This window comes from Denticeps clupeoides, chromosome 12 (genome assembly GCF_900700375.1).
Source record: "Denticeps clupeoides chromosome 12, fDenClu1.1, whole genome shotgun sequence".
NCBI classification, from domain to species: Eukaryota; Metazoa; Chordata; class Actinopteri; order Clupeiformes; family Denticipitidae; genus Denticeps; species Denticeps clupeoides.
Window position 1 is genome coordinate 3,832,330 of NC_041718.1, and position 25,660 is coordinate 3,857,989.

At 42.9% G+C, this 25,660-nt stretch overlaps 1 protein-coding gene across 4 annotated transcripts in view; it reads right to left on the reverse strand.

The window, feature by feature from the left end:
• The window catches only part of uba7 (ubiquitin-like modifier activating enzyme 7), a 45,999-nt gene that overhangs the window by 14,518 nt on the left and 5,821 nt on the right, over positions 1 to 25,660 (reverse strand). For 2 of the 4 annotated variants that reach the window (XM_028997536.1, XM_028997537.1), the window contains exons 3-22: positions 25,437 to 25,605; positions 23,482 to 23,616; positions 23,208 to 23,314; positions 22,949 to 23,039; positions 22,189 to 22,315; positions 22,017 to 22,114; positions 21,428 to 21,589; positions 21,106 to 21,270; positions 20,850 to 20,960; positions 20,497 to 20,577; positions 20,137 to 20,292; positions 18,926 to 19,091; positions 18,386 to 18,582; positions 17,936 to 18,000; positions 17,130 to 17,325; positions 15,032 to 15,106; positions 13,595 to 13,787; positions 12,756 to 12,841; positions 9,464 to 9,556; positions 8,072 to 8,263 (exon numbers count right to left, since the gene is read on the reverse strand). In XM_028997536.1, coding sequence (XP_028853369.1) covers positions 8,072 to 8,263; positions 9,464 to 9,556; positions 12,756 to 12,841; positions 13,595 to 13,787; positions 15,032 to 15,106; positions 17,130 to 17,325; positions 17,936 to 18,000; positions 18,386 to 18,582; positions 18,926 to 19,091; positions 20,137 to 20,292; positions 20,497 to 20,577; positions 20,850 to 20,960; positions 21,106 to 21,270; positions 21,428 to 21,589; positions 22,017 to 22,114; positions 22,189 to 22,315; positions 22,949 to 23,039; positions 23,208 to 23,314; positions 23,482 to 23,616; positions 25,437 to 25,605 — 2,665 coding nt within the window. Of the gene's footprint in view, positions 1 to 8,071; positions 8,264 to 9,463; positions 9,557 to 12,755; positions 12,842 to 13,594; positions 13,788 to 15,031; positions 15,107 to 17,129; positions 17,326 to 17,935; positions 18,001 to 18,385; positions 18,583 to 18,925; positions 19,092 to 20,136; positions 20,293 to 20,496; positions 20,578 to 20,849; positions 20,961 to 21,105; positions 21,271 to 21,427; positions 21,590 to 22,016; positions 22,115 to 22,188; positions 22,316 to 22,948; positions 23,040 to 23,207; positions 23,315 to 23,481; positions 23,617 to 25,436; positions 25,606 to 25,660 lie in introns of those variants that run through there. The other 2 variants (XM_028997539.1, XM_028997538.1) reach the window with 2 other exon arrangements.

Sequence of the window (25,660 nt, forward strand, 5' to 3'; positions counted from 1 at the left end):
TTTCATTAGTATACCATTAACATCAAGCAGAAAAGGTTTCAACACCAAGATAATAAGCCGCTTTGCACTGAGAATTGCTTTATGAAATCTGCAAAGGAAACCTAAACGTTTAGCTAATTTTACCGGATTCCACTGGTAGACCACTCCAGCCAATTAAATGCTGCCGTCACATTCCAAAGGGATGCGTATTTGTGGAAACATGCTTAATGAAATAAGTGTTAGCATCTGTCTGGGTTTTATTATGAAAATTCCTCTTTCCATCTCAAGTACCAGAGCTGGCAGAGCACAGCGATCAACCGAGAGCGAGTGTTAAAACAAATATCTCCAGGGCCGAGCTCACAGGTCCGTATCCACTGTTGACAAATGGCTGGGGAGGTCATTATGGTTCTCACTTTTCAGAGAAATCACTGGCCAGGAACATGTCCAACTGCAAGATGAAATCACTGTGATGAGGCAACCCTGAGGACACAACAGAGCCAATCCGGCAGTTGACATCACTGAGGCTCTCGCCTGGACCAAAGGTGTCCAAGCTCAGTCCAAAACAGACAAGGCAGAGTCTTTACTTTACTTACGTTTGGGGAACTATGTATGTGACAAATAATTGAAAATCTTGAATCGAGATAATACTGAATGAAGACTGAAAGCTTGGGTGGGCGGGTATGGGGAGTTGGTTGCATCTGAACGCTTCGACAGCTCCATTCCTCATCATCCAGGGTGATGAAGTGAGGCCGCCGTCTGTGGCCGTTTTCATCCAGACCATCAACTCCAAACCCGCCGTGGGACCGGGCCATTTCTGCAACAGCCATGAGGGGAACACATGGAGATGGTAAGGGAGTCTGGAGGGGAGGGCACAGAGGGAGTTTTCTCCGCCAGCCTAACGTCCCACAGAGAAACATCTGGAGCTAATCCTTGAGAGAGAGAGAGAGAGACAGCTATCGGCCCTGATTACAAACAAATTTTGGCCTCTTCTCTCATTGCTTCAGTCGCTGAACCTTCGGCGGACAGACGTCAACCAGGTTATTTTAAGAGTTCATTTATCAAATATGCAAAATTTATTGCAGCTACAAATCTGGTGCTGTGATGTTGGTGGTGTATACAGAACACAAAAGCATCTGTATCCAGTCCATGTTTTTTATTTTTGATATTTTATTCATAATGATGGTGATACGCCAGTCTGCCCCAAACCATGTGGACCACTGTTGAAAGTGTTTGCCGTACATCATTCGTCCATGAAAGAGTGTGTGTACGGTACATTTCTCACATTCAGCCTGTATTCCTCAGTGCTGTAGGTGGTGGGAATGTCACACACTTCCCACCTGGAAAAATCCAGATGCAAACAAACCCACTGGCATGAGAGTAAACCGTGTTAATTCCACGTGTCTCTTTTAACAATCTACTCTTGCAATAACAGAAATCATGTAGAGGATTTTTTAAGCCATGAAAGAGAAACAGATGAACAAATACTGTTGTTCTGTTTTTAAAAAAGAAGTATGTCATATTTACAAGACTTAAAGGTGTTTGTTTCTCTCTTTTTTGAGACTGCAGGGCCAAGGATGTGAGTTATTAAGGGAAATAAAACTTGAGACTTTAGGGCCAGCATTTGTGTGTGTGTGTGTGTGTGTGTGTGCCATTGCTGAGCCGAGCCTGTGAGTGATTAGGGGGTTAAATGTGCCACATCACAGAGCTGCTCTCTGAGAAAGTCTGCTTCCAATCCTGCCGCTTCCTGTGATGGCAGGAAATAGCCGTCAATCCTGCAGCCCATTGTCCAACCCAGTGCCGGTGGGCGTGGCCATAGAGCCAGCATCCCACTAGTCATTCAATTAGAGGAAAGAAAAGACGGGAGGAGAGATGACGGAGGAGGAAAAAAAGAGAGGTAACGAAAGGGACAGGGGGGTCAGCAAAAATAAGTGGGGCGGAGAAAAGGGAATGAGGTGTGACCGTGATCAAGGAAAGTGTGTGTGTGTGTGTGTGTGTAGGTGAGTGTAAAGAGACACCACAGCAGGTCAGGCTGGTGAAGGTTGGTAATAAAAGTAATCCAGGACGGAGCAGGCAGGAACACGAACAGTATGAAAAGTGAGCTGTTGGGCACCAGGGAAATCACACAAGAAGACCCCCCCACCACACACACACACACACACACCTCCTGAAACAGGGATCCCCCCTCTCAGCCTTAGGATCCACTTTCACACAACAGTACCCTGGGGTGCGCCTGGGCACTAAAGCCTCCTCCACTCTCCAATCAGCCTTTTAGCCCTGTTTTCAAAGCAATATAACAGACTATATAGATAAATACCTGAAACACACTAATCTTTTTGTGTAATTTGTTCTGTCACCCAAAAGATGACTGACAGCTCTAACTGTCTCCCCCTCCAGTTTTCTGTCCCTATAGCGTCATCAGCGTCATTGCGATTTCACAAATGTAATCTGGTACAATCATCTGAGAACTGTGTCCATTACCAAACCACAGAGAGATTATCAGCAACAACCATCTGATTGGTGAAATACCGAATTTGAACACATTACATGCGTTACAGCTTAAATAACATCTCTACAATACCACACAGAGGATCAGCAGACACTGGGACCCCACAAAAGTCAAATGAAAGAACCAAACTCCAGCCTGGATTATATGAAATACGACAAACAAAATATGACTGCATCAACAAAGAACGCTGCAGCTGTGCGTCTGAAGCCCAGAACAATCCCACAGCTACAATTATAGACTCCCCAGGCGCTGATTTATATGGCAGCTACAGGGAAAGTGGCCACAGAAAAATGGATCAAACGTTATGTGGCATGTTCAGACGAGCAGCAGGTCATGTTTAATGTAGGCCACAGGCCATGCATAGAAATGCAGAGCAGCGAACACAATTTAAACAGCTCACCGGTTATTGGTGAGGACACACACACACACACAAAAAGAAAGAAAATAGCCCAGAAATAGAGAGGAGCGGAGACACTGAGAGATCCCATGTGAGGTCACACCTGGGGCAGGCCTTTCAGAACTGAAATGCAGCAGCTGCCCACCTGCATTCAACTTCAAAACGCCGGCTAATAAAGTAGCAGTAGATCCGTGAGGAAATTCAGTCTGGTCTGGGAATAACGGGAATAACTGCAGGACTCCGCAATAATGGCCCAGACAAGCTTAAGCAGTCTAAAACTGTACATTTTAACATGCTACACTCGTCAAGACTTTATTACCTAGTCTCTTCGTTGAGTGGCGTACCATGTAAAAACCGCAGCCAACCAGGTTCTTTAAAAAGAAAAGACGAACCACAGTTGCATGTGTGTAGATGAGGAATGATTGAGGACACAGTTGTAGTGACCGTCACTCTTGACCCAGCGGCAAGTTAGTGGAATGGCTAGTGCTCTATAAATTGTACGTTTGCATTAGAACATCTCACTCTGGCACCAGATCCTTCAGGAGATGCATTTTTGAAGGCTACAGCAGTCTACAGGTTTAGCCTACAATAATTTATAGTTATAGGTTCTCCAGCTTTTCTGTCGTCCAGGATTAGATGTATTTTAAAAGCGTTTTCCAGTGTCCATATTCTGAATTCAAACACACTCATCATATTCTAAATGGAAGCCACTGTTTCATACACACTGAATTAATAATGCATACTTTGATTGCTTATATTTTTGATGGGTCTATTTTGTACCTGCTTGACGATGTACTTCTTATTTGCTGCATTTCTTGCACGTGATGAACAGGATCAGACAACAGTGGCTGAGGACAATTTCTGGACCAAAGCAACAATACATACTTCCAATTAGGAGAAATATGTTTCATGCCAATTCCTATGTCTTCATTTCAGTGTGCCACACATGGGATTCTATATCTGATTCTCCTCAGACCCCGTAACCTCCACAGAGGTCATGCTGGTGATCTATCACCCACGAATGTTTTTGGTTTTCGCATACTTTTGCGTGTATGTGTTATCACTGAGGATGTGGTGTGTGGTCATATCTGACCTGATTAAATATGCTAAGTCCCTCAGGGATTTCTGGACTGTGGGAATCACAGGGGACATGTCTGTCTCCAGAGAGGGGCCTGAGGAGATAATGCTGTCTGGATCCCATTAAGGTACAACAGGACACACATCCTCAGTAGAAGCTTCTCCAGTCACTTTGTTGTCCAGCAGTGTTCCACCGCTTTCATGTAAAGACTCTCTAATGATTTAAACAGTTGCAAGATGAACCGTTAGCCAGACTTAAAGTTGGTCAGCACATCTATAAGCCACACATCTCATTTTGAGCAGGTCCCTAAGATTGCCACCAAAACACAGAAGATATGCTGTGGTTTCTGCTACCAACAGTTTCAGTTCTGTCAGTTGTCTGGGATGCATTGTGTTTTGTGACACATTTCTATCAAATTTAATCTATCAACTTTCTATTGAAGCTAATCTCCAGTAGCTCTTCTATCTGGTCAGAACACACGGGTCAGTATGTGCTCAGATGCCCATGACCCTGTCATTGTTTCACCGGGCCACTTTTGGTAGGTCCTGACCCCTGCAAACCATGAGTATCGTACAAAAGTAGTAGTTTACCTGTCTTGTCATGTTCACTTTCTGCCTAATATACCCCACCCAGTGTCGGGTGCTACTGTGACATTATAATGCATGTTATTCACTTCACCTGTCAGTGGTCAAAATGTAATGGATGACCAGTGTAAATATTTAAATGGCTCATTTTTAAACTGATAAAATCCGAATAATTTGTAGGTGTAAGTTGTGCACTAGATCTACACCGGACACTTCTGATATCTGTTCTTGACAACTATGTATAATTCGATGTCTTCCAGTTGCCAGTGAAAATCTTGTCAGAACAATTTCAATTAGTAAGCAGAGCCTTAGCAGTTAAATAAACCAAAATCTTACTGGCAGGGGCAAGGAGTGCAGATGGAGACCAGCAGTTAAGCCAAAGACAGTTTGATAAATCACTGTTGCTATTTTAGGTATGGTTGCTTTGCAGGCCTGGCTACAGCGCAACCTCCATCATCCCTGAAGGGCCCTGGCTCCAGTTCAAAAAGATGGCTCCAGCCGAGGCACCATTTTCCTTGTGCCATCAAGTTGTCATGCTTGGTCTGTATTTTGGTTCCTTATAAATAGACTATCTGAACTGAAAGAGGGATGTTTTGAGCACATTAGGTGTCAATGCTTTGTTTTGCCTTAAAAAAAAAGAGGAACTTTGATTCATTTGTTTTATTCAGGAACGTGCAGCTGCTGTCTGGAACAGGCCCTGCAACATGTGATGTGGTGGTGTATATATTTGTTATGCTCACCATAACAGATTCCTGTGAAGTTGAACACTTGAGTCTGGTGTGTTGAGTATTCTTGGATGATCATGACTTTGAGCATAACTCTTTTTCATGTTTTTCAAATTATACAATGTATTTTATTTTATTAGCTTTAATTGTTACAGCTGTCAAAATGAACACGATCTGTTAAAATAAATTAAAGCAATGAACAAAACTGCATTTTGTTTACTTCCTTTGTGGATGCAAAATTCATCCTAGCCAGAGACAATTGCGACATAAAGATGGACAGTGAAGCAGTTTTAGGGCTGATCAGATGATGCATCTTTTTTTGGATGTGCATTTACATTATTGCCAATTACAGACACACGGGTGCTCAAGCAGACAGTGAAAATCTGATGAGACCAGATAAAAATATGTAAACACAAATGTGCTTCACAGTGCTTTAAAGTCTTACATTTTATTGTAATTTATTCATAATTTAGTATTTAATTGACAGCCCTAATTATTATATTTAGAATATATTTTTATATTCATGTCTTAATCAATTCCTCTATTCAGCCAATACACCCCTTATCCTAGTACGGGCTGTGAGGAATCTGGCCAGGCAGTAACAACACCAGTGTGGGCCCCAGAACATCATGGGGTGGACACACGCATACAGTACACCCATACACATGCTCGCACAAGGACCAATTTACAGTTGCCAGTTCACCTAACACTAGTGGCTTTGGACCGTGAGCATTCAGCATTCAGAGTGGACTGCCACAAACGCAGGGAGCCAGCAGATGTATGAGCAGCATGTGTGGATGCTGCTGGCACATGTAGCCCAGAGAGAGAAAGAGAAAGACTGTATAAACAAATGGGAGTTAACTTGGGACGGATAAAGTTTTTTCCAAGAAGAGAAGAATCTGGATGTAGGCCAAGAGACTAAATCAGTCCAGAACAAAGCTCACCGGCAGGAGCTCTTCACTGGGAGACTGGCAACATGGGTATAGGAACATTCTGGCATGTTCAGGTTTAAGGGTATGAGAGGAGGCTACAGAAAAGAGTATATCCAAATCTATCAAAATGTTTTATCCACACTTTCAATTTGAAAGGGGATTTCTCAGTAACAATCATTTCTCATTAAAATATTTTAGCTAAATATTATCAGCATTTGATAACTTTAAAATGGCTAACCCCAATTCTAAATTTGCAACTGAGCCATTTAAGGCACAACGCAAACCCCACATGGCAGCCCACCTGGAGTTTACCAAAAGGCACCTGAAGGACTCTCAGACCATGAGAAACCAAATTCTCTGGTTTGATGAGAGATTGAACTCTTTGGTATGAATGCCATGCGTCATGTTTGGAGGAAATAAGGCACCGCTCATCACCAGACCAATGGGCAAAACTGGCCAAGGGTAGGTGTGACATACATAAGATACAACACTTCATTAGAAAAGCCAATACTCCCTACCAGTCTTTTTTAACATAAGTATCTACCGAAGTGATGGATGTGTGTACTTCTGTTACATGCTAAATGTGATATCTGTAGTAGAGTCATTAAACAGTGGTAAGTAAGTCTATTTAAAATACCAGCTTGGTGAGGTGGTGATATTACACTGCCCTGGAATTCTGCTCTTAGGCACACTTGATCACATCGAAGCATGGCCTGTACCATTGCTATGTTAACCTGATCTCATCTGTTTCAAAGGCCCCCATCACTGCCCTCCATCCCATTCTGTGACCCTGTTGATGGGGAGGGGGGCAGGGTGTCAACTCTCCCTCCCCCAAAAAACACCCTTTAGCACGAGAGATCAAATTCCCTCATTGGGCATAAACTCCCTTCTGCCATCCCACAACAAAGATCCCCTGAGCTCAGCTGTTGGTTGGAAGTCCTTGGATTCTTTTTATCATAACCATTTGTAAGCAATGGCCACAAAGTGGAATAAGGTCATAAGCTTGGTTCTAGACTCTGGGAAACTGAAAGGCTTCTATTTCCAAAGAGCAAAAAAAGCTTCTGAAATCTCCTCTTCCTCTTCAAACAGACAAGGAACATGTCTTTCTGCATGGATGAAGAGAACGCGTGGTTTTGGAGTAGACAAAGGAGGGGCGTGTGAGTGGACTGGTGTGGAATTACTGTACTTACTTAAATGTACACTACACAACAAAGCGCTTTTTACACATGTTATAAGGCTTTCAAATAAACTTGATGCCTTTTACAATTTGCTTTTAATGTGCCTTAAATTATAAGATATATACCAAAGTTAAAGGGTATCTAAAAAGGTAAGTAAATAATCAGGATGCAGTATAGTCTGTAAAATGTTAAGCGGTTCAAGAACAGAACGCCCAACCTGTAGCCACAGCCCCTGTCAGCTAAAATATACCTGTATTCTGGGCTTGCCCTCCTCTCACTACCCCGTATCTAATATTTTTGGCCTCTTGTGGCTGTGGAAAATATATGGTAAATTCCTAAATAGATGCGGCAACACAATGGGCTGGATGCTCCCTCGCTGCATGTAAGCACTTAATGAGAGCCTTGCTCCAAGGCATCCCAGATCACGAGCAGCCAACCAGTAATCAATTCATCGTGTGTACAATTATGCTGATCCAAATATACACTCACAGGAATGTCAGAACGATGACTGTAATGGAAAACCGCCACTATTCTGAGACCTTGCTTTTTTCATGTTTTTGTATAGACCTGTGCCACACTCGATTTACATTTATTTATTTATTCAGCTCACATAAATGCATTTAGCACACTAGACCTGTTGCTTTTTAAGTGTAATATGGTCTTTTTATAGGACATTGTGGGTAATAACTCACTGTAAAGAGACGGGGCTTGCTGGGAATAAACAGAGAGTATGTCTGAATGGCCAGGTTGAGGAACGATGAGCGGTACGACTCGATCCTGCGATGGCCCTGTACCAGCTTGTACAGCTCCAAACACATCAGGCCTGCGATGGCAGCCGTAGTTGTGGCGATGGCGGGCATGATGCGGCCTGCGATGAGCTTGCTCTGGAAGGAGGAGAGAATTTCATCGCAAGGCCACACCCACTCCACACAGCACTCTATACAGTTTATGCATTACCCAGTTTTATTGGAATATTGGTGCCAATATATATTGGTGTGTGTGTGTGTCTATATATATACACACACACACACACACACACACACACACACATACATACATACACACACACACACACACACACACACACACAATTATGCACAGTGTAACATGCATTGTGCAAACATGGTTTCGCCCCAATATTCAGGAATGCATGACAAAACATTTGGGACTTCTTGCTAGCTATTTTAATAATAATAAGTTTAATTCATAAGGCCCAATGTCTTTTTTCACATACAGGGTAAAGAGAACAGTAACACACACAAAAAGAAAGGAAAGAACAAAAACACAAAATGTTCCACTAAAGGTCTGTGGGTTTATATCGTTATATATGGTAGTAATAGTAATATTACATTTAAATTGTACTAATGTAAAACTGTGTGTGTGCATATGGGTCTCGGCAGCTGTGAATGAAAAGGTTTGAATAAATGCTGTGATTAGTTCTGCTTCGGAGGGCATGGTAAAAAGGTGTGTGCGCAGGCAAAAGGTGTGTGGGTGTGTTTGTGGGGTGAGGCGGTGGCTCATTTCACTCCTCAAGGGCAGGTGTTTGCAGGCACAAAAAAACAACGGAGGATAAAAGTGTGTGTGCATGTGTATGTGCTGAAGTCAAACACTTACTCAGCTAAATCAGGGGCCACATTATGGAAAAAGGGTGAACAAATTGCCTGAAATGTTGACGCCGCACTCACTCGCTGCTCATGTTTGGTGCGATCATGCAGCTATTCTGCAAATATGTGCTTTAGCAGATTTGAGGCTTTTACCGCAGTGCTTTTAACAGTCAGGAGGCCAGAACCACTGAATATTACTTACCAGGATAGGGTCTACACCTGATTTAGCGTTCCCTGTGAGCAAAATTCACATTTCCTTATTATCAAAATACAAATATTATCTTGCTTGCAAAGGCCACAAATGTGCTGACCTGCAGACGTCTGATTTATCCTGGATACAAAGAGGTAACTGGGGGTCCCTGCAATCATTACGCTAAACAAGCAGAAAAGTTCCGCTCATGGTAGTGGCTCATTACGTGGGTTGTCCTGATGTTGTTGATGGTGATATTAAGTATGAAAATTGTGCACTTTCACGCATACCTTGTGTTTGTCAGTGGTGGGAATGTCGTAGTTCTCTGCTCGCAGGTTGGACGCAGCAACAATGTAGTCCATGTGGAAATTACTGTCGTCATCCTGCACAAAAACAAAACGCTGTTTAGGATTCCATGCAAGCCAAAAATGATTTCAGGCAAACTAAAACACATTGTTATCTGCATGAAGCAATTGTTTAGATGGCTCAGAAATAAACATCCCTTTTGCAAAGTAATTGAGGATGCTATAAAAAAAGAAAAGGATTTACTGTTGATTCTACATATATTTCTAATTGTGACATATTTGTGACATAACCAAATCCAACATTCATAATACATCTATGTATTATGAATTTTAATAAAGCCATAGCCCATGAAGCCTGAGTATTAGACCCGAGAAGTCATTGAACCAGGGCAGCTGAGCCTGGAAGGAGACGAGAGACAAAAACTTATCGCTGCTCTGTACTGGTGCAGGACCAGGTTGGGTTGGCTGCAGGATCAGTGTTTCATGTTACTTTGTTATCTGTAATTTTTCGTAATTTTCATGTTTTATTTATTTTTATAACATACTGTTTTTTTCACCTGTACATATTTGCATGTTTTTCTATATCACCTTAAAAAAAAGGCATAGCAATTCACAGTAAGACAATGCTACCCTAAGACTACCCAAACGGACTAGCATTTTGACACATTTAATACAGTTTAAGTTGTCCAGAATGAGGAAGTAGCATTTGTCAATCATTGCAATGGACCCCTCCCATTTTAAACTGTGTTTAAATTTTAATTTATAAAAGCATAATTAAATATTGTGTTTTGTCTTCTTCAAGATGCATATAAAAAAAATTTAATAGAGAACCATCTAGTTATCTGTGTAAATCCTGAGGACACCTTTGACCCAATACGAGCGAACAAGCCCCATGCTCGTAGTGGCACTTTTAAAACTGTGCCCACAGTGGTTTATCTGTCATGCCAAGAGGGTGGAGTGATGAGGCACAGGAGCACAACATAGTGGAGTATGTGATCATTAATATATGAAAAGAAACAGGCACAATGGCCAAAAACCCACAAACAAAAAGAAAACAAGAACTCAACATAATGTGAGAGCATAACCAATAATTCATAACACAGGGGTGTAAAACAGACTAATATTATTTAAATGGTCCAAATCACCTCTACCTAAAAGGCAGAACCTGAGGGTGATTAGGACCCAGCACATGTGAATGGGTGGGACCCAGGGCTGCCTATTAAATGCAATTACTGCATTTCATTGCTTTTAATGCCAATTAAATAAATCAATAAATACAATAAAAAAAGTAATTTATTAATGAGAGTTCAATAAAATCATTAAAGAGCAAATAATGTAGCTCTAAATTTAACAGTTGCCCAGCATTTAGTGCATTAACAGATAATTCAAGTGGTGTGGAGTTGCAGACTTGAGGTTACTCAGTATTTCACCACAGATTTCAAATTTTAGAACTGGAACCGAGTTCTTGTGCTTGGACCAATGAACAAAGCAAGGCCATGTATTTGATAAGGGACTCTACACCACAATATGGCCTTTCATAACCATTCTTTCCTACTCATTGCACCAATATTGTGAGAAAAATCTTGTTAATTTCTCTTCTGATGTGACCGCATATGAAGTCATGCTGTAACTATGCCGGGTGCACAAAAGCTGGGGTGACTTCATGGTTTTGTTAGCCCTTTCCGAAAATCCAACAGATATTGTGCCTCTACAGATGGCATGCTCCACTCATGAAACCTACACCAGTATAGACAGGGACTTTACTGGCATCCTATAGTGATGCTGATTAGTAACAAAAAAAAAACAGACTCCTAAACATTTTAAACTTTTCACATCTAAAGAGGCTGCAGTTTGAGGTAGTTTGTTGTAACAAGACAGAGTTGCGGACGGCAGGGGCCAGAGGGGTATTCAACAATGGCAACCCGATCAGAGCTTAAGGCACAGTGGCTTCACAAAGGCTGCGGAGTCCTGCAGAGCACAGCGAGGCTGGAGGGGACATGAGGTAGCGTAATGTGGCAACTTGATGCCGAAGGAATGTCCAAAAAACACTTTTTTTGTGCGCCCACACTGACATAAACGCAGTGAGTAATGCAAGCCAGACAAGTAAAGGAATGGTAGCTCTTCCGATTAAAAGCCCACGCTTACACACATTGGATAAAATGGATGAACCCACTTATTCAAAAAGTATTTCAGACTAATCTAACACTTACACATGGACACACACTGCACAAATTAAAAAAAATTCCGCGTCTAGCACTTTTTCTGACAGGTTAGGTCTTATCAGGGCTATGATTTAAACCCAAAATCTATAGAAATTGAACGAGAATTGCTGGTGTCTTCCTCTTGTAAGTCGCTTTGGATAAAAGCGTCTGCAAAGTAAAGTAAAGTAAAGTAAAGTAAAGGATATGGCATTTGCAAGCAATATGCAAGCTGCAATATGGTCATTCAAGGAAGAACTTAAAAAGGAGCTACGGCTGAGCAAATTGGAGCAAAAATGTAAGACCTTTGTCAATGTGTACTGGTAATAAAAAGGCGCACAATTGGACATTGACATTCAGGGCCTTTTTCTCACTAAATAACAATGCAAACTAGGATGTATGAAGCAATATCCACTTCATGTGCACATAAATTATAGAAACAATATAGCCATAAATTACAAAATAATTTATAAAGTACATTTTACGTCACTTCTATTTGGGTGAAGGATGTGTGTACATTTGTCCATTTTGCTGATGGCTATTACAACATTTTAAAAGATTGCTTTCAGTCCTTATTTCCACGCTGCAGACACCGTGACTGCTAATGAAGATGTAATGACTGTATGAATCAGAAAGGTTATGTAGCCTGGGGACCAATGGGACGGAGTCATAAAGATTTGCAAACAGAGCAAAGACAGAGATAAACAGTTCAGACACTCTTCCCTGGGTCATGTGTGTCCGTGTGTGTGAGGGAAGGCATGCCACATCAAAGCATCATTGCGTCATGTGACTGGAGGGCATCCAGACACAGTGGCCAAGACTCACAAAGACCTCTCACAAAATACGGGGCTCCTCAAGTCTACCCTCTCAACAGGGACAGTCTAGAGCTGAATTTCTGCCTTCAAATGGGGCCTGGCTGAGCACAGGACTTCACTGTTCCCCTTGACACCAAGAGGTCACTGAAGCAGAGAAAGTGGCCAGGAAGCCCCATCGGAATCCAGTCGTCAACGTGTCTGTGGCCTGCTGTCCTCCAAACGTCTGTGTTACTGAGGGTGTGGTGGACACGGCGGGCTGGCTACCTTCTCAAACTCCAGAGGCTGCATCCTCGGGGCGTGACCCCTCACAGGACCAGAGGCCAGCTTCTCTCTCAGCTCGTTCAACCGGGCTGGTGGAAGGACATGGAAGAATAAGAACAAGTTCTGGTCACAAGAAGATGTCATGTAGAGGCCATTCAGCAGTACCCAATAGATTCCTTTCATTACAAGAGACCTAAAGCCTTGTTCAGGCTACGTGACTTTAATCCTGATTATGAGGTTGTGAGGTTCCCAACGGCTGCCCACCCAAAACCTACAATCGAAGGCAAATCAGTGGTTCATCTGTGACTCATCATAAAGTGCGACCAGATATCTACCATGTTAAATATCTGGTCCAGACCCTGAAAACTGCCAATGAGATCACAGGATGACATGGAATGAAAGACCACACCGTATGCATGAACCAGTCCATCACTTGACCCATTTTTAAATTGATCTTTCTGTGTGTTTTTTCAGAACTAGTAATTCTGCAAAGAACTTGCATTATACCTTGTGTCACTTCTCATGTGAAACTGTTTTAGAGACCCAATGAACCATTGGGTTGGGTTGAAGACCTTGTAGTGTGTAACTCCCATCACCGATCGGCTGTGTAGATTGAACTGTAAAGTTCTTCAGCCATAAAACAATTTGAGATGAACGGTGTTTGGATACAGAGACACAGGCATAAACGTTTACACCAGACAGAAAGACAGGCCTGCTGCTGTAAATATGAGGGTTGTCAGCTGAGGAGACAGGCCGGCACCACAGTCACACAGAGACCCATGTCCCGATTTACAGAGAGGCGGAGCCACAGCAACACGCCTGGAGCACATTTCTCTGCTTACCAACGTCCTTCGCCTCTTCCCCTTTCATCTCCTCGTCAGTGACGTGAATCTTCACAGAGGACTTGGGGGTGAACTCCGGCACGTGGACCTCCTCCAGCGCTGCCCTGATAGCGGCGCAGTCTCGTGTGCCTTCGATCCCATAGATCTGCCCGTACAGGTTGGCGGCGGCCACCACGTAGTCCATATGGGTGGTCTAGGAGACACAGCGGCATTGCGCGGTCGGTACATAACACAGCCTCTGCACATCGCCTAACAGTCCATGCCAGAGCATGGATAACGTAAATAATTAGCTTACACGAGGGGAGAAGTAAAACACGCGCAACAAAAGCAGGCACATGAGGCCATATGTTAAGAGTGGACTTCCTGATGGGGGGTTGGGTGTGGAAGGTCAGTTTTCCAAATCATGTGATGATAGCCATCCAAAACAGGCTGTGTGAAACATGGGCACCATCAACAGGAAGAAGGGGTCATGGAAAGGGAACAAATGTGAAGAAAAACAAAACGTAGTAAAATTTGCTCCCAAATGTAGCAGACGGGACAGACGGCCTCAGAGAAATTAACTAAGTGCCTCATCAACTGATCGCTTTCATTAACTGCTGGGACACAGGGAAACAAAGGCCCATTGTGTGGAGAGAAGAGCGTCTTTAAGTGAATGAATCACACTGGAGAAGTCTGGAGTCTTTAATCTTCACCTATTGTGTGTGAAAGCTGTGGAGTGAGAATGAGAAAAGGGTGTGAGGAGAGGACAAGAGAGGGAATGGAGGAAGAAAACCATACACTTTTTTATCAGGTTAGGGTGAAGCACTGATATAACTGACGTCATGATGATATTACAGACGTCAGCAGAACTACAATTTAATTTGACCATTAACATGCTGCGTGAATGTGTCAAATGGTGGGTTGAAAAAGTGGATTTTCTAAGCTACTAAACACTTATTACACTTCTTGTAAGGCTGTATGAGTTTATTTTTTATATAGTTAGGAAAACAAAATATATATCATAACAATGGATTAATATTTCATAGTAATAATGGAAAATCATGACTTTCAGCATTACAGTTGCATTACGGCTGATAGCTCAGAAATACAAATATCTTAAATTATTAGAATATTACCGACAATCTACCAAATGGGTTTCATAATTCAAAAATGTCTTCATTTGTATAGTTAGTACTTTATTAGAAAGATTTTTTTTTGGGCATAATATATGTCTGTATTGAGCATGCGGGTGCGGGTCTCTGGATGAGTTGGACCTGAAGTTCCCACCTTGTCTTATCTGCCACAGATAAGCGGCAAATACACGTGCTTGAAGAATGCGCGTCGTGATCAGCTGAGATAGGGACAGCACAGGCACCGCTACACCCGCCTTACTGCCTTCAGGGGACGGTTCTCTGCACCAGACTGAGCCATGAGCTCAGCAGCGGAGATAAAACTTACATTGTTGGGGTCAAAGGTGAGAGGATGAGGACATCTCTTCATATCCATCCAGAAAGGTAAACCAGAACTGGTCACCTGATAGAGACAGAAAAAAACCCCAAATATATTCCTAGATTTCTGAGAGTTATATAATATTCTTAAGACTTTTTAGAGTATCTTTTTTGAAGTGTGTAGCTACAGCTGTAATCTGCATTTTTCAACACATATTTGAAATAAATAATAGATAAAATTTGACTTTATTCTAGACTGAACATCTACTTAAAAGCCGTGTCAGAGCACTGTATGTGAGAAACACCCCAATAGTAGGTAGAACCGGTCGTATAGTAGCTGTTTTACACGTGGTGCTCAGCCGGCGTTAACAGACAGTGGTCTGCCAGTACATATCTGTGTGCTCGACTCTTTTTTTCGGTCCCTTGGGGTAATGTGGTTATCAGGTGTGCGCCTGCCACAATTTGTCCCCTGATAAAAGGGCGGAGGGGGTCCCTGACTGTCGGCAGACGCGCCAGCTGGGCTTTGATCCAGCCGACGGCCTGGTGGTGTGAGGGTTTCCACTCGCTGCCGCGGGATCTCCAGTCGCCAGAGAGGGAAATGCCATTCAGCCAAGTATCGCTTATCTTAACATCATCTCTCTGTACGACCTCTGATCATCTATCTCGGTAGCCCTTATCTCTACAGCAAACATTGTCTGTTAGATCTGCACTCCATATATCCATACCAACATTCTTTATTTCTACAGTTTATGCCGTCCCTACACCGTACAGTCTGGAGAAGCACAGCGTACTACAGCAATTAACTGTATGGCAAAATCCTGATGGTTTCTGGTTGAATGCAGTTTCTGTTGCGTAATCTGCTGGGTGTGTGCATGCTCACCAGCCAGGCAACCGAGATGAGTTTCAACACTCTGTCTCGTAACACCTTACGTGATCTGTTTTGGTCGGTCTCAGCCAGATCGTCTGGCTTGCAGTGGATAGTGACGAAGGCTTAGGGTCTCGGCTTACACTCCCTGACCTCTGAACCAGAGAATTACCTATCAACACGGATCTATAAATTCAGCACTCCAAATGGCGACCGCACAACAGCAGGAGACCAGCAGCTGGAGCCATCTTGCTAGGGACCAGTGGCAATGAGTCACTTTTAAGCAGCAAAAACACAGCTTTATAGGCTGCACCACATCCTCATTAGCACTCATTATCGCAGTTGTGATAAATCAACACACAGACAGATATATAGATATAAAGGATGGTTTAGACACAAGTTGTTTAAAAGTTTTAAAATAACTTTAGTTGCAGGATGCAGTGAATCTGCAATGATAAAAGCAAGGGGGGTTCTAAATTACACGTACATGTTGTTACATTAACAACGTATTTCCAATGTTTTCTGCCAATAAAAGAACGAAAGAGAAGACTCATTTTCTAGTACGTAGACACTTGATTATTTATAGCCTTTAAGTTTAACATATTTACACATGTATGTTCAGTCTCACAGGACGATGCAGTCCTCACGACATCGACTTTGAAATATATATATACTGTTAGAGTGCCAAAATCCACACGACGGACTCTTTTCCTGAAATGAATCACCGCGGCTCCTTGGAATCGTTCTGACAGGCAGGCTCCTGGTGAAGACCAAAAACTGCCAGGACATGTTTTGACAAGAGCCACTTGGCATTTGCAGAGGAATTACGTGACCTGCGGCTGAGGCCTCAAAACAAAAGGGCCAACGTCAGGACAGAAACCGGGATCGCTGAAAGATCTCTTCTTCAACATGACCCGTGCGCTACGTCTTTGTAGAGTCATTTACAGTGCTCGCCCTAATACAAACAAACTTTTAACAAATTCAGGGAATTGGTCATTTCTTTTTTGTGTACAACAACGGTCAGATTATCCTTTCATTGAAGGACCCATTGAATGACCCCCTTCCCTCTTGAGACAAAATGGCACAAATTGGCAGACCCACTTGCTCCCAAACTGCTGAGAGGGCTAAATGCAGATATTCCACATCTGGCAGTGCTAAGCCCATAGACATGGCAGCCCACAGCGCCCCCTGGTGGATGTGACCGGCTGCGGACCAATCAGCGCGTTTCCAGGCGTTGCGTTACCGAGTCTGGGGGGAAGCAGTGGAGCAGCTGCCTGATGTCATTGTTGTAGAGGGTCTCCCACCTCCGCCGGGCCCAGCTGACACAGTCCGGCCAGCTGCGGGGCCGCTGTTCTCCCAAGCTGCTGCTGATGCTTTCCAGCACCTCCAGCTCCTCGGCCGGCCCCCTCTCCATGGTGTGCGACAGGAAGCCGCTATCGCTGTGGAGGTCAGCCAGAATAACACCATTAATCCCGCGCTAAAAATAAAAACCAGGGTGCAAGCCAAAAAAGTGACGGGAAGCTCAGAAGAGGTTGCTTCTCCATGCAGGCAGGCATAGATGCTGTGTTAACTCTCAAAAATGAAAACTAAGCAGAGTTCTCCTAAGAAAAGAAAACCCCCAAACTGCCGTGACAGATTTAAGGCCCCCCTTTTGAGTCGAGAGAGGGGTCATCTTGCAGATGGTAAACAGGAAGTACTTGAGCTGTGCTAGTGGCGCTGAGCATTGGCAGTATCTGGCTGCGACACACTCCCTAGCTTCCTGACCGAGCGTGTCCAGCGTTGCTTCATAAATAAGGAACTGTGAAGAAGTCATGGCTGATGCCTCTACAGGGCCTGAAACAGGATGTGGAGGAGCGGTTTTGGGGGTCTGGCACATAAAACACCCTTCAGGCTGGACATGAGGAACTTGTTATACCCAACAGCCCTTTTCAGTCGTGGATTTAAGTGCACAAATGTGGGAACTTTCTTCACTGAGAAATGTGCAGTAAATAAACACATGTGAAAACTACAGAAGAGCGGCGGTTAAAAAAAACAAACCTAACAACAGACCTTGAATACTGGTTGACGTTCTCAGCAGAATGCTTAAAAAGTCCTTCGAACTGGTCTCTGGCCCACTGCAACCAAAGGGAAAGGACATGTGAAACTATTACTACGGAAGCAGTTATGTTCGTGTTGAAATGTCGCCCTTTCCCTGCAAGATACATGCACAACATAAACAACACTTCAAGATGATATCTGTATATTGGTTCTTAAAAAAAAATTTTTTTTCATTAAAAGAATTAGCAATTTTTTGGAGCTTTTACGAACACCCTATTCAGAGTCGGTTCCAGTCCAAGTGTCTGTCATTGTCATTGTCTCAGTGACATAATTCAGGTTCAAATTAAGGTATCAGTAAATCTAGTAGCCAATGATTTTTACATGAGGACAACCAATACAGTGACTATAAGATTTAATACCCGTTACTCAGCAGTAATTTGTCGCTTTTTTGAGCGTGGTTACCTGCAGGGTGTGCTCTATACGGTGGGGGAAGTTCTTCAGGGTGCACAGTGGGATGGCGTGCTCACCCCCTGATGACGTCGGCCCATAGGACTCGGTGACATGTGGGACCACTACCACAGTGGAGCCCTTGGTCCCGAGGGTTCCACCCTCCAGCATAGGCTTCTTGTATGCTACACAGCAACCGTCCAGGTAGACTCCTGAACAAAATGGCCACCGAGGATGTGACACCAGTCTACAAGGATGTAATGTCTGCCCTGCTTCTAGGACTTTTACACGTTTTAATCGCAGATCCAGATACACATCTACTGCTACATCTACTATACCATCTCATAGTCTATACTCCTTACTCATTATTGATTGTTATGTATATTGTTGTTGTGAATATTACAGTATTAGAAATTGTATTGTGTTATTCTGTGTGTTTACATACAAAATCAATAAATGTGGCTGTGAAAATCGACCTTATTCAATTGACATATCTAATATTTATATGTACGTATGTATGTGTGTGTGTGTGTGTGCACGTCAGCTGCCACTCACTGGCCTCATAGTTGTCCAGTGCAGCCGCCACTCCGTCCAGATTTCTGAAGAAGCTGTGTCCGTACACACTCTCACTTTCTGTGCCCAGTCGGTTCTGGTGGGCTGTGATGTTCATGTCTGGGTTCATCTGCCTCGCGGCCTCGGCAGCCACATTAGCTTTCTGCCTCTGACAGAGGATGGAGCACAACTGTTTAAATATAACAGCAAATAAACTATTCCATAATCAAACAGGACTAATATAAATCTTTCTCTCCTATTAATGTTCATGTTTATATTAAATACACAGATACAAAATCATGATTTATGGTGCAGCCTTAACACAGCCCCCCTAATTCTATTTTGGAGCAACTTTTCCATAATATCCGTAAAACCAGCGGCCGTTAGAGTTGACCAGAAGGTCAGCAGCCACTGGGACGTACATGCAGGGTAAAACTGCTTCATTGAGCTCTGGTAACATGAGAGGGAGGCGCGAATGGCCTTTGTGCTCTTCTCAGCCTGTGGCCTGTGACCTGTGTCCAGACCCACTTAACCAGGGGAGCGCAGGTCAATCTCTGTGTGAGCGGCTCCCATACGTTTTCTGTGGCACCTTTATGATGAGGACATGGGTGGGTCTGACTTCTGAAGAAGCTCTCAAACCATGCTAATATACTGATATGAGAGGTATTTATATGACCTTTCAAAGCAGAAAGTCTTAAAAAGCATGACTGTTTGAAATGCTTAATGTCCAGGGACTGGACAAATACATTGTGATGAAAATTACATCAGAAAATTACTCAGAAAATAATTAATTTAAATAAGTTAAATACATGTATTTTAAATACTTCTTTGTGAAATGTAACATGGACTGAACACAGATTCTTCATTTTCTCATTCTGAACATGTTTCAACATTACATGTATTCTCCTAAATTCCAGACATGAACAAAACCTGGTGTAAAAACAGTACAAGATCTTGAGATCTTAATTCATTGACTCGTATTACAAGTGTGGTATTCAATAAATTGCATACAATGACATTAAATACCAATATGAATTGACACATTGTAGTGCAATTTATAAATGCATGAATGTCCCCACTCCAGTTGTACTCAGGAAACTGTAAAGACCCTTGTGTGCTAAAAAACAGAACGCCTAAACACAATGCGAAGACACAATAAAAACGTTTTTTGTGCTTTAGGTGCAGTCTTGAACTACAATGGACACCTCCCTTACCCCAATATCCTGGGGTTTGAAAAGAAACTGACGATTCAAATTTGATTTTTCTATTGAATCCATATCTGTTACAGTGATGTGGCCACCTTCCCCAGCTCCCAAGCCAATCAGAGCGAAATTCTTCAACAGCTCGCAGCCAATGGCCCCAGCTCCAACCTGTCGGCATAAAAAAAACGTTCATCAACATTAAACATTATACACACACACACACACACACACACACACACACTTGAACAGGAAATGCCATCTGAATCTTAGGTATTTCCTGCTCAGAGCCCAGCCAGCAGCAGCAGGTTGTGGGTGTCAGGAGCAAGGAGCAATATCACCCCCTGGTGGTGAGAAATTAAGAGGACAACCTACCAAAAAATATCTCTGCTTGCCAAGCTTCTCCTGGAAATCTGATCCAAACACAGCAATCTGTCCATCGTAGCGACAGCCTCTCTGAAACAGCGAGGATCTCTATGAACACTAAAGTAATGAACATGCAACATGCATGAATCATTGTAAACTTTTTGTTTTTTCCTGCTTTCTCATCATTTGTTTGCAACTTGCTTTGGTTTTTCTAAGGTCTGAGTAACCAAACAAAAACTTATCCAAACAAAACAGACACTGTGGATGTGCAGGAATGTTGGCTTGAGGACAAATTCCATTTGGGAAGAGCACTGTTTGCGTAGACATAAACCGAGAGGGTCTCGGGGGTTATAAAACCTCACCGATGCACGCATGGCCAGGAGTTGTTCCTCCACCTTCGCAGCCTCAGGAAGGCACTCGAGTGCATGAAAGTACATCCACTGGTGCAGGGGAGTGAACTTCCCACTGCATGCCTGGAGAAGTCGACAGAATGGTGAGGAAAATGGATCCGTGTTGGCACGGTTGAATCATTTTACACAAACCTGGGACTTATTTTAGCAAACTAGATGATTCTGAGGGTTGTCCAAGGTTTACTTCGTAAATTGAACTTGTTTATACCTTTATAACCTCTTGAGCTGCCAAACCTCCAATGAAAGCATTGACTGGGGCCAGGTCTCCTCGAGCAACCATGGCCAACTTTCTAACCATGTTCTCATCCATCTCATCCAGTCCTGATGCAACCTTGAGTCTGGTGGCCAAGGTGACCAGCTTGTCAGCGTCTACCTGTATAGCAGTCAAATGGAAACTGAGGGTTAATCCACAGACTCCATTAATGTATCCAGTCTCACAAGTCATTGGTTTTGTGTTCACATGCATTTATTTAATGCATTTGTATTAAATGGATGAACAGAAAACAAAACTATGTTGACCCATCACCGACCTTTGAACCGGCAGCTGGTAATCGCCTTGTGTCCTTTACAAACTCATGCAGGGCTTGGAAAGCCAGATGCAAGGTCTGGTGCTCCTGCATTTTAGCATTGTCTTTCATCACAAACATATCACCATTCACCAGAGCTTCTTTTATGGCCACATCAAGAGGTTTCTGTGACACATTGCATCATTACATTACATTTGGATGCAGTTTGAGTGAAAATACAAAATAAAGTGAAGATGAAATGTGAGATAAATAACCTCTAAAGGTGTGTGAATACATAATTATCAATACACGTCTGGTTCACTGATCATTGATTATAATCAGTTATTGATCAGTGGTCTTACGACAAAAGGAGACAGTTGCACTGATTAAAGATCTGGCAAATCTGGATTAGTTGAGTGCATTAGCATATGTCTTCATTATTTCAAACTTTGTCATTACTTTCTTATTAATATTTTGTAGAATTCAAGCATATTTAATGTATTATGGGAAGCACAGACATGACCCTAAACTTTGGATCAATACTGTATATGGCAACAAATGTCATTACAATGTTTCACCAGGGGAGTAAAGTAAAAAAAAAAGATCCACGCACAAATGCAAATGTTGCTGAATCTTTAACTTCAGTCACTACTCCTCCCCTCTCATACTCATGAAAACCAGAAGTGTCACAGATGCTGAACGAAAAACCATCTGGGGAAAAAACGAAAAGCAGGATATTAATTTTTTTGTTGTGGATATTGGCTTATCCTCTACTGCCTACTTACTCAGCACTTGAATCGCAACAGGCCCATTGCTGTTCAGTTCCACCATCCCAAAGACCCCGGAAAAGGTGACGGAGGAGACGCCCCTCAGATTGTGCTCCTCTACACATGTGACAATGCCAGGATTCTCCTGGAAGCAGGTAAACAACAATTACTTCATGAAAGAAATTGAAGATATTGTCATTGTGAAACACAGCACAAGGTGCACACAACGAAATGTCTGAAAGTTGAGTCATGGCAACTGGACTTTCTTTCTTTAAGGTAGAGACGTTTCATTCTGCATCCACAGAACTTTGTCAATCTGGTTGAAATGTGTCCTCTGCATTGAACACATAACCAGTGGGTGGCCCAGGGATCAGTCTGTGGGGATGGTACTTTGATCAAGGGGACCTCACTGGCACCTTGGCGGACTGGGATTCAAACCCAAAACCTTCCAATTATGAGTCAAATTCCTTAACCACTCCACTTTTTTAAAGTAATTAGTTGTCACATGTGACACAACACAGCATGGCAACCAATGCACACATAAAAAATGTGGTTTTAATTTAACCCATCCCCTGAGGGAGCAGTGGTACCTCAGTGGCACCTTGGCAGTTCGGAATTCGAACCGGCAACCTTCTGATTACAGGTTCGCTTCCTTACCCGCTAGGCCACCACTGCCCCATACGTTTTTGTGCATATGGCTTAACTTTATTGGGATGCATTACAATTAGGGTACACTGTAAGTACTACAATAGCTGTATATCTTGAAGCCGTGCATCACCTTGGTGATTTTGTCAATCATAGCGGTGATAGGTGGTTCCCCATTACAGTCTGTAACTGTAAAGTCTTCTCCAAAATCACAAAACAACTGCCTGCAGTCAAAGAGGAACACATGGTCTTGCATTCAGACTTAGTCTACAAAATTGATTTTTTTTATCGTAATGTGCATTCTTTAACACAACAAAGCCATGAAACAGACGGAAAACTGCACTTCTGGCATGCCAGTATCACAATTTTAGTAATATTGTGACTGTACAAACCCACAGAGTCCTTTTGTGTCTGCCACAATGAACTTGATATTATGTGAGTGACAGAAAGTCCCAACACGTTGCTGCTCCAGCAGTGTAGAGTTTGTAAGCACCACCACCTTTCAATGTAAAAAATTATAAAATCTTATTGCTGTTATTTCCATACAAATGCCTGAGAATTGGTTGGAAATTGGGTTGCCAATTTACGCTGCAATTCTTGATCTACTTTGATTGGAATGTAGTGCATGCCAATGTCTACACAATGCACATGGGAATTCTGGGCTACCTGAAACCCGAAGAGAAAGTTCTCCTCAAGTGGTCCACAGTGGCTGTGCACCCTCACGTAACTGTTGAGCTGTGACAGCTGAGGACAGCAGCAAACACTTCGGTTCTGGCCAAGGTGAGATTCTCTTAGGTAAAACTAGGGATTAGGGAAAAAGAAATCATTCTATAACCACTACACGCCACTTTGTTTTGGTTATATTCTGGTTATATAGTTCACAACAATATTATGATGATACGTAGTCAGTGGTCTGGAGTAAAATTCAAGGTTGATGACGACAGGGGCCGAAGGTACAGTGACATGCCACAGAAGGACATGAGAGTACCACCGCAACAGCAACCGGTCCTGGTCTTCATTATTTAACAGACCTGCAGCCATCATGCTGCTGATTTATTTTCCCATCATTTATTATTATATAACAACGGCAACCAGAGGAGGACAGGTTCCCCTTGCTGAGCCTTGGTTCCTCTCAAGGTTTCCCTTTTCTGCGAATTTTTCCTTGTCACTGTTGCCTCTGGCTTGACCACTGGGGTCTGTGAGCACTTTTCAGTTGTTTGCCACTTTGTGACAATGTACATGCAAAAAGCTCTGTACAAATAAAATTTGATTTATTGTAACCTGCTTGTCGCAACTCCCAATCTTTGCAACTGTGAACCCTGTGTGTCGGTCACATCATTCTATTATTCTATCATACCACTGAATAAAGGTAAGAAATTGTACATACAGTGTCACAATTGTACATACAGGGCAACTCAAGGACATTCACAGAATTGTCCTGAACTGAAGTACAAGTGATTTCTCAGTTTTTTATTTTTAATAAATTTGACAAAACCTCAAGTAAACTTGTTTTACGTTGTCATTATGGGGTATTGCGTGTAAAAAATTAATTTAATCAATTTTAGAATAAGGCTGTACCGTAACAAAATGTGGAAAAAGTGATGCACTGTGAATGCTTTCCAGATGACTGAACTTGTAATTTCGGTGCACTCAACGAAATGTGTCCTCTGCTTTTAACCATCACACTTAGTGAGCAATGGGCAGCCATGACAGGCGCCTCGGGAGCAGTGTGTGGGGACGGTGCTTTGGCATCTCAGTGGCACCTTAGCGGACCGGGATTTGAACTTTTGCGTACGGAGCCGCTTCCTTAACCGCTAGGCCACTACTGCATTCCAATCATCCTTGGTAGAAGGAAAACACTATTATCAAGAGGTACTGTCAGAATAATTATGATGGTCTATATTCGATATAATGTAAGTTATGGTTTATTAAATACATAATAAACGAGGCATGATTGAAATGGTAAAGAAAAACATGTCATTGTGAGTGTGTGTTCCCTTCTCTTAATGGAAATACTTAGTGTCATAAATAAAATCAGATTAATATTATCAAATTGCATAGTTTTTTATGCATAAATATTTCCCCTCCAGGTGCCAAGTCAGTGGGGGCAGTGGGGGCGGTTCCAATCCTGATCTGCCAAGGTGCCACTGAGGTGCCACTGAGCAAAGCACCGTCCCCACACACTGCTCCCCGGCGCCAGTCATGAGTGCTCACTCAGGGTGATGCGTTAAATGCAGAGGACAAATTTCACTGTGTGCACCGTATCACATGTGACAATTACTTCACTTTCACTTCACCTCCAGGTGACTTTTGTTCCACAGATGGCCACATTTTCAATGTGCACAAAGTCTGTAACGCTTTATTGGTGAAAATGTGTGACTTTCTTGTAAATGCAAATATGTAGATAAACAAGACTATAATAAATATATTTTTTAAAAGCTAGACATTTTCTCTGTCCTCTCATATGATTCCTTTTTAGATTTGGATTGTTTCCTTGGCAAGATCTGGCAACATCGTTTACAGAACGGTGCCGCTCAGAAGAAACCGGCACGCGTTCATTTCCCGAAGAGAACGACATATACTGTGCCGCTGCTGTCATTAAAACGAAATAAAAGAATCACCTGAGACGCCAAATCGCACCATTCCGTCACCCCTTCATCCTGCACCGTAACAGACCGAACTCCGGCCAGGATGACGTTTTTGGCGATTTCCACACCCAGACCCCGCATTCCCGCGACGAGAACGTTCGCCTCCTTCATCCGCCGCATGGCGTCGTGGCCAAGCACGTACCTGTCGGCGACAACGACACCGGCGGGGTCAAAACTTGGCTCACACGGCGTCTTAT